This window comes from Bufo bufo, chromosome 10, assembly GCF_905171765.1.
Source record: "Bufo bufo chromosome 10, aBufBuf1.1, whole genome shotgun sequence".
Lineage (NCBI taxonomy): Eukaryota > Metazoa > Chordata > Amphibia > Anura > Bufonidae > Bufo > Bufo bufo.
The window spans coordinates 51,513,361-51,523,095 of record NC_053398.1 but is presented as its reverse complement, the minus strand read 5'-3'; the positions used below and the strand labels follow the sequence as shown (position 1 = coordinate 51,523,095).

Below are 9,735 nucleotides of genomic sequence, written 5' to 3'. Positions count from 1 at the left end.
TCGGTCATATGTGGGTGAAGTCAGAATATTTGACTTATGAATCCTCGGGTAGAAGAGAGTCCCTCACAGACCTGTAAGCATTCCTCCTGCTGCTGTACAGAGGGCAACATAAAGGCATAAACTTGTGTACTTTTTCCAACTTCTCAATCCTAGCAGCATTCAGCTAGCGCTGCCAGTGAGAGGTCCATTGTACTGTAGATGTGCAGGCTCTCCCACCCCAGTCACTGATTGACCGATTTTCTCCCTATCAGCAGCTGGAGGGTAGGTGCGAGAGGGGGAGTCTGCATATCATAAATACTTTGGACTTTCAGCTGACATCACTGGCTGTCATGTTAACAATTGAAGGTTTTATTCCACAAAAATGATTCATCACCGATCCACAGAATAGGCGCTCTGTCTCTCCCATAGAAGTGAATGGAGCAGTGGTTGACATGCACACTACCACTCCACAGATACCAGCAGTTGGATCATCACAATCTAATATTTATCACCTATCCTGTGGGTGATAGTTCATTTTCATAGGACAAACCCTTTCTTCTCAAAAAACACTGCACATTAACAATTTGATTTAATCGTCTGTCACCTGTGTGTCTGCCACTATTTTCTGTTGCCCTTAGAAAAAGCAGCTTAAAGGGGTTGGGTCACTTCAGCAAGTAGCATCTCTCTTGTAGAGAAAGTTAGTACAAAGCACTTACTAGTGTATTTTTATTATCCATATTGCCTCCTTTGCTAGCTTGATTCATTTTTCCATGCTCGTATCCATGGTTACGACTAGGGATGAGCGAATCGACTTCAGATGAAACATGATTGTCTCCTTGGCTGGCTGGATTCACTTTTCCATCACATTGTACACTGCTCATTTCCATGGTTATGACCACCATGCAATCCATCAGCAGTGGCCGTGCATGCACACTATAGAAAAAAAGCGCCGGTTTCTCTGGTGGCCAGGAGCTCACATAGACTGGCCACCACTGATGGATTGCAGGGTGGTTGTAACTAGGGATGAGCGAATCGACTTCGGATGAAACATCCGAAGTCGATTCTCATAAAACTTTGTTCTAATACTGTACGGAGAAGGAGCTCTGTACAGTATTAAAATGTATTGGCTCCGATGAGCCGAAGTTATAACTTCATAAATTAATTTGTACTGTAAAAAAACATTTCCCGAACTAGGGTTCGGTTCCAAGTGGTTCCTTGGAACCGAACCCAAGTTTAGGAAATGTTTTTTTTCAGTACGAATTAATTTATGAAGTTATTGCGCGAAGTCTTGCGAAGCAATAACTTCAGCTCATTGGAGCCAATACATTCTAATACTGTACAGAGCTCATTCTCCGTACAGTATTAGAACAAAGTTTTATGAGAATCGACTTCGGATGTTTCATCTGAAGTCGATTTGCTCATCCCTAGTCGTAACCATGGACACGAGCATTGTATAATGTGATGGAAAAATGAATCAAACCAGCAAAGGAGGCAATATGGATAATAAAAATACATTCGTAAGTGCCTTGTATTAACTTTCTCTATATGATAAATGCCATTTGCTGAAGTGACACAATCCCTTTAATGCAGCTGACAGGTTACTCTTTAAAAGAGGTAATGATTCAAATAAAAATTTGGCAAAAGACTGGCTTCTTCGGTGTTCCACGGGGCCTTCTGAAACTCTTGAGTTCTCCTGTGAAATGTGATGTGGATTATAGTTTGGTGCCATGTTCAGGTTCCTTTTCCGTTTTAAGTTTGGATTTCTGGTCTCTGAAAGTAGAAAAAAAAATTAGATATCGACTTGATATTGGAGTCTGTAGTTAGTTGTATAGTCACAAGTCTTACCAGTCTTGAAAGTACTTCGTCTACATGCACCAAAAAAACAACAGTTTAAAAAAAGTTTTTCATGGACATTTTTCAAGCATTTGTGCATCCATTTTCTGTCCATCTGTCTGTTTGTAATGGCCGTTTTGCATCCATTTTTAATGGCCTTTAAAAGTGGCTATTAAAAACAGATGAATTTCATTGGTTAAGTTAAAACCCCAACCCCTGCAGTGTCCTCAGTATATATATATAGTGTTTTGAAAAAGTATCCATACCCCTTGAGCATTTCCACATTTTTTCACTTTACACCCACAAACTTAGGGTACATTCACAATTTTGTGGAGCAGGTGAGGACCCATTCATTCCAATGGGGCCACAAAAGATGCAGACAACAGAACGTTCCATGGCCCCACAAAAATATGGAACATAGAGCAATCGCGGACAAGAATAGACATTTTCTATATCGCGACAGCCATGTGCAGTCCGCAAAATGCTTCCGTGTTTTGCGGATCTGTGATTTGCAGACCGTAAAACATTACGGTCGTGTGAATGTAGCCTTAGGGTCCATTCACACGTCCGTAGTGTATTGCGGATCCGCAATTCACCCGGCCGGCACCTCCATAGAACTGCCTATTCTTGTCCGCAATTGCAGACAAGAATAGGAAATGTTCTATTTTTTATTTTTCGGAGCCGCAGACCGGAAAGTCGGGGCCCCGCTCCGGAAATGCGGATGCGGACAACCCACTGTATGCTGTCTGCATCTCTTCCGGCCCCATAGAGAATGAATGGGTCCGGATTCGTTCCACAACATTGCGGAACGGATCCGGACCCATTCTACAGACGTGTGAATGGACCCTTAAATGTATTTTACTGGGATTTTATGTGATAGACAAACACAAAGTAGCAAGTAGGTGTAATATTAAAAGAAAACATACCAGACAGGTCAGGGATAAAGTTGTAAAGTGTAAAGCAGAGTTAGGTTATAAAAAAAAATATCTCAAGCTCTGAACATCTCACAGGGCACTGTTCAATCCATCATCCAAAAATGTAGTATGGCTGCCAACCTACTAAGACATGGCCATCCACCTAAACTGACAGCGCAGGCAAGGAGAGCACTAATTAGAGAAGCAGCCAAGAGGCTCAAGGTCACTCTGGAGGAGCTGCAGAGATCCACAGCTCAGGTGGGAGAATCTGTCCACAGGACAACTATTAGGGTACTTTCACACTTGCGTTAGAGGATTCCATTGCCGGAACTGCCTGCCGGATCCGGATATCCGTATGCAAACGGATAGCATTTGTTTCCGGATGCGGATCTGTCTGACAAATGCATTGAAATACCAGATCCATCTGGTGGCAGCATCATGTGTGGGGATGCTTTTTTTCAGCACGGACAGGGAAGCTGGTCAGAGTCGATGAGAATATGGATGGAGCTAAATACAGGGCAATCCTGGAGGAAAACCTGTTAGAGACTGCCAAAACTTGAGGCTGGGGTGGAGGTTTACCTTCCAGCAGGACAAAGGCCCCTAAACATACGGCCAGAGCTACAATGGAATGGTTTAGATCAAAGCATGTTCATGTGTTAGACTGGCCCAAAGTCCAGACCTAAATCCCACAGAATCTATGGAAAGACTTGAAAATTGCTGTTCACAGACGCTCTCCATCCAGTCTGACTGAGCTTTGCACTGGAGGCACCAGGACCCGACTTTCTCAGAGTTGTGACGTCACGACGCTGGGAGCTCAGGTCCTGCTGCCTCCAGTGCGGAGCCAGTGTTTCATTACATGCAAGTGGATGAGGTGAGCATTGTATTATTTTTTTAACCCTTAAAAGGCCCATTAGATGGGTGCACTTCTGTCTAAACGGCCATTAAAAACGGGCACATTGATTTCAGTGGGGTCCGTCTTGCCATGAAAATGGCCAAAAATAGGATATTTGAATAACCCCCATAGACTTTACTTGGTTCTAAAAATGGTCGTGTGACCGCCATTACAGAAACGGCCGTCACACGGCCATTTGCCACGTTCGTGTGAATGTGGCCTTACAGTTTTGGAGGCATGATAAATCATGGCCATTATGTCACTTATGATCTTTATGCTTTATTATCGTTTTCCAATGTGCTGTAATTTTTTGATGAGTTGTCCAAAAAAGAAAAATTCAGCTTGGTAACCATGACTACAAGAAAACAGGAGCAGCAAAGTACATAAATAATATTTTAAGGGCTGTTTAGAACAGCAGAGAGCCGCCTGCTATGGCGCCAGCGAGTGGACACCATATTTGAAGCCCCTCCCAGCACCATGTATGACGCTGGGCACATATGTGGGCACATATGAACATGGACCCAACACAGATGCCTTCAACTTCCAAATCAGCCAGTTTCATAGGTACAAATCTGCTGACGGATGCCCTTTAGCATTCAGTTCATACAGTCCTACATTGCTCCCCACAGCAGTATCATCCTTATGGCTAGAGGCCACACAGAATGGCATTGCAAGTGGCATGTGGCCCCTATGTTTTATGTTTTGCACCCCTGTTTGTAAAGTGAAATAATTAGATACCACCATGACAAATATGAGTTAGGCCTCATGCACACGACCGTTGTGTTCCGTGTCCGTTGTTCCGTTTTCCGTGATTTTCTGCGGACCCATTGACTTTCAATGGGTCCGTTGAAAACTCAGATAATGCACCGTTTGTCATCCGCGTCCGTGATCCGTGTTTCCAGTCCGTGAAAAAAATAGGACCTGTCCTATTTTTTTCACGGACAACGGTTCGCGGACCCATTCAAGTCAATGGGTCCGTGAAAAAACACGGAGGCACACAAGATTGTCATCCGCGTCCGTGATCCGCGTCCGTTTGTTTCCCATCATTTGCAAGGCAAACTTGACTTAGATTTTTTTTACTTTTCATGTCTGGTGATCCTCCAAAAATCAAGGAAGACACACGGAAAAAAAAACGGAAACGGATCACGGAACAACGGAACCCCGTTTTGCGGACCATGAAAAAACCTCAACAGGTGCGTTTACGGTGGGACCATGTGAGTATTGAGACAATTGGCTTTGCCCAGTTGACTACAGTAATTATAATACAGTATAGTCTATAAATCCTGGGCCATTTTGCTTTCGTTGAGTACTCACCTGGCTTCTACCTCCTCCACTGTGTCCAGCAGTTGGCTGTTTGAAGTCTCTGGTAGCCGTAAAATAGGCAATCCAAAAACAATAGGTGTCAATCCAAATATGACTAGGGGTAGAAATAGTGCATACACCTTGGTCATCATCGCTAAGGGTGCAATTACAGCGCCTAGTCTCATCATCATGTTGGTGAATCCCACTCCAGTTTGTCTGCAAAGAGAATATACATACCCCATAAGAGACATGTGTTAAAATATGTTCAACATTTAATAAAAGAAAAATTAGATTAATGTCTCATAGTGAGGAATTAGGTTACCGCTATCATGTGCCAAGAGGCCTCTGAAAAACCATCCCACTGCTATGGCAAATTTTTACAGTTTTTATGATCATTTCAGTACAGAACGTTTTTGTACGCTAACCAAAAGCTAACTTGTCTGTGCTTGTATCATACTGTATTAGCTATATACATAATATGTTATCAGTGAGAACCACACCAGTGCCAAACAAATGGCGCCAAAGAGACATTTGCAAGGTCAGTGTATAGACATGATTTAGTTATAGCCATGCTGTACTGAAATATTAAAATGCAATGATATTATTCTGAGATTATTCCTTCCCCAATTGGTACATAAGGCTGAAAGGACAGTCCAGGTTTGTAGTTACACCTTGAAGGGTTATTCCCATTACAAACATGTATAGATCATCCAGCAACTATAATTGTTGGGTTTCTGGTATAGCCACCTATGGGATCTTCGCCCTGCCTTGCTGCATCCTAAGCAGGTCATAAATGGAAAGGTGCCATGCACATTGCAGACAATTTTTGCACACATTGCACACAAATTTTTGTGTTTCCATATTCTGAAAGCCATAGTTTTATTTAAATTTTTTGGTCGACTGTCTTATGTAGGGGCTCATTCTTTTCGGTATGAGGTGATGGTTTGATTGGTACTATTTTGGGTGCATATGACTTTTTTGATAGCTTGGTATTATGCTTTTTGTTATGTAAGGTGACCCAAAAAAATAGCATTTTTGACACACTTTTTTTTTTTTTTACGGTGTTCATCTGAGGGGTTAGGTCATGTGATATTTGTATATAGCAAGTTATTACGGACACTGCGATACCTAATATGTATACTTTTTTTTAATTTTTTTAAGTTGTACACAATAACAGCATTTTTAAAACAAAAGAAAACATGTTCTGAGAACCATAGTTTGTTTGGGTGATTGTTTTAAGTAGGGTCTAATTTTTTGTTGGATGAGATGACTGTTTGATTGGTATGATTTCGGGGTGCGTATGACTTTTTGATCGCTTGGTATTACACTTTTTGTGATGTAAGGTGACAAAAAAGTATTTTTTGACAGTTATTTCTTAATTTTTTTTTTACTGTGTTCACCTGAGGGGTTCGGTCATGTGATATTCTTATAGAGCCGGTCGATATGGACGCAGCGATACCTATTTTTTACAATTTTTATTTTACTTTATTTTGGGAAAAGGATGCTTTTTTTTTATTTTATTTTTTTTGGGGAAACTTTTTTTTTTTTTACTTCTTTTTTTTACGCTTACAGCCTGCTTGCCTGTGAGATCCAGGGGGCTGGATCTCACAGGCTCTCCGGGAAGGCAGCCACGATGCCTAAGGAAGGCATCGTGGCTGCCTTCCCTGCCATCGGGTCCCCATCACAGCAGCGCAGGGACCTGATGGCCACCCCGCACATGTCTGAAGCCCGCACGTGCCGTGGTCAGCCCTGATTCACTTATGCCGGCGCATACAGCAGGGTTCCGGCTATCAGTGACTGCCGGACCTCTGCCGCTGATTGGACGGGCACAACTCCTGCACCCGCCCGATCACCATGACGTACATGTACTTCTCTGGTCCTTAAGTTACGTCCAGAGATTACGTACAGGTACGTCATGGGTCCTTAAGGGGTTAAGCAATGCTCGCACGAGTGCTGCCTTTGCTTCAAAGAGCTGATTGGACCCTTGCCAATCTGATATTGATATAAGGATAGGTCATCAATATTTATCCACTGGTTTGATGAACACAGACCTTTATCTACCTCCAGTATCCGGTGGATGCTTAGAAGTGGGCCGCAGCCACCAGGGAGTCCTCTTTTCCTTCCACCAACATTGGGGAGGATGCTCATGACTGTCCAGCACTCCCTTCAGCATTGCCTTGGCCTGCTACACTGTCATTATCATAGGCTGTGTATATATGATGACAGCATAGCAGGGGGCCGGAGGCTTGCAATGTGTATTACAGACTGTCATGATGTTGTCATTATCATATACAGTGCCAATGTCTTACCATAATGAAAGTGGCCAGGAGTTCTGCATTGTGCCGCAGCTTAAAGGGGTTGTATCATCTCATACATTGGGCACATATAGCCAGGATATGCCCCAATGTCTGATAGGTGCAGGTTCCACCTCCGGGACCCATACCTATAATTAGAACGGAGCCTGCAAAGTTACAGTGGGCGCATCACGCATGTGCAGCCTCCCTCCATTTATTTCTATGGGAGCTCTGAAAATAGCTTAGCAGTTGCCACGGCTATTTTAGGAAGTCCCATGGTAATGAATGGGAAGGACAATACACAAGCACAGCCTCGGCTCAGTTCATTTCTGTGGGACTGCTGAAAGTAGCCGAGCACGTGGTGCACTCTTCATCACTTTGCAAGCTCCGTTCTTAGGATAGGTGCGGCTCCCAGAAGTGGAACCCGCACCTATCAGACTTGGGGTGATATCCTAGCAATATGCCCCCCAATGTCCAAGATGGGACAACCCCTTTTAAGGGGTTTTCTGGAAATGATTTAAAATGGGCACCAGCAAACTGTTCTAGAATGTCAGCATTGGCAGAGCTGCCTGAGGGATTGGGACCTCACTACACAGCTCTGGAATAGACGGTAATGATGTGATCCGGCCTACGATATGTCATTACGGCTGGGCAGCCTGACAGGAAAACTCACCAATATATAGTATATGCAAGTTCTAGAGTGTAGCGAGGTCACGCCCCCTCTTCCCCCTAGACAGCTCTGCAAGTGGAGGCAACCAGTTCTGACCACATTCTTGGACAAGTTGCTGGCGACCGTTCACAGTGAACCCTTTAAATGAAGATCCCGCAGCCCATCATCTTGTGCCTCAGCAACCAAGGACGTGACCATCTACAGTGCATTCTGAAGGGACAGCTGACCGGAAGTGGACCAATGAGGGCGCACAACTTCTATTCATCAATAGCAGATCAATGGAAGTGCGACTGTTTGCACTCAGTGTAAGGCCTCATGCACACAGACGTTTTTTTTTTGCTGTCCGCAAAACTGATTTCCGTTGTTCCGTGACCGTTTTTTCGTCCGTGGGTCTTCCTTGATTTTTGGAGGATCCACGGACATGAAAAAAAATTACTGTGTAATAACTGCCCCCTGCTGCCTGGCAGCACCCGATCTCTTACAGGGGGCTGTGATCCGCACAATTAACCCCTTAGGTGCCGCACCTGAGGGGTTAATTGTGCGTATCATAGCCCCCTGTAAGAGATCAGGTGCTGCCAGGCAGGTTGGGGCACCCCCCCTCCATCCCCAGTTTTAAATTCATTGGTGGCCAGTGGGCCCCCCCTCCCTCCCCTGTATTACTGTACATTCATTGGTGGCCAGTGGGCCCCCCCTCCCTCCCCTGTATTACTGTACATTCATTGGTGGCCAGTGGGCCCCCCTCCCTCCCCCTCCTAATTAAAATCCCCCCCCCCCCCATCATTGGTGGCAGCGGAGAGTTCCGATCGGAGTCCCAGTTTAATCGCTGGGACTCCGATCGGTAACCATGGCAAATGGTTACTTAGCAATTTGTAGAAGCATTATACTTACCTGCGAGCTGCGATGTCTGTGACCGGCCGGGCGCTCCTCCTACTGGTAAGTGAAAGGTCTGTGCGGCGCATTGCTTATAGCACAGACCTGTCACTTACCAGTAGGAGGAGCGCCCGGCCGGTCACAGACATCGCAGCTCGCAGGTAAGTTTAATGCTTCTAAAACTTGCTAAGTAACCATGGCAACCAGGACTGCAGTAGCGTCCTGGTTGCCATGGTTACCGATCGGAGCCCCAGCGATTAAACTGGGACTCCGATCGGAACTTTCCGCTGCCACCAATGATGGGGGGGGGGATTTTAATTAGGAGGGGGGGCCGCACTGGCCACCAATGAATGTACAGTAATACAGGGGAGGGAGGGGGGCCCACTGGCCACCAATGAATGTACAGTAATACAGGGGAGGGAGGGGGGGCCCACTGGCCACCAATGAATTTAAAACTGGGGAGGGAGGGGGGGTGCCCCCTCCTGCCTGGCAGCACCTGATCTCTTACAGGGGGCTATGATATGCACAATTAACCCCTCAGGTGCGGCACCTGAGGGGTTAATTGTGCGGATCACAGCCCCCTGTAAGAGATCGGGTGCTGCCAGGCAGCAGGGGGCAGTCATGTACACAGTTTGTAGTATATTCTAACTTGAAGCGTCCCCATCACTATGGGAACGCCTCTGTGTTAGAATATACTGTCGGATCTGAGTTTTCACGAAGTGAAAACTCAGCTCTGAAAAAGCTTTTATGCAGACGGATCTGCGGATCCGTCTGTGTGAAAGTAGCCTATGGCCACGGATGCCAATCTTGTGTGCATCCGTGTTTTTTCACGGACCCATTGACTTGAATGGGTCCGTGAACCATTGTCCGTCAAAAAAATAGGACAGGTCATATTTTTATGACTGACAGGAAACACGGATCGCGGTGCATTTTCCGAGTTTTCAACGGACCCATTGAAAGTCAATGGGTCCGCAGAAAATC

General features: G+C 45.1%; 1 protein-coding gene across 3 annotated transcripts in view; it reads right to left on the bottom strand.

Annotated features, from left to right (window-relative positions):
• Window positions 1-1,542: 1,542 nt before the first annotated feature.
• The window catches only part of LOC120980671 (solute carrier family 22 member 6-B-like), a 97,044-nt gene continuing 88,851 nt past the window's right edge, over window positions 1,543-9,735 (bottom strand). For all 3 annotated transcript variants that reach the window (XM_040409914.1, XM_040409913.1, XM_040409915.1), the window contains 2 exons: window positions 4,933-5,136; window positions 1,543-1,749 (listed from right to left, as the gene is read on the bottom strand). In XM_040409914.1, the coding sequence (XP_040265848.1) occupies window positions 1,692-1,749; window positions 4,933-5,136 (262 nt within the window). In that variant the 3' untranslated portion in view covers window positions 1,543-1,691. The remainder of the gene's footprint in view (window positions 1,750-4,932; window positions 5,137-9,735) is intronic.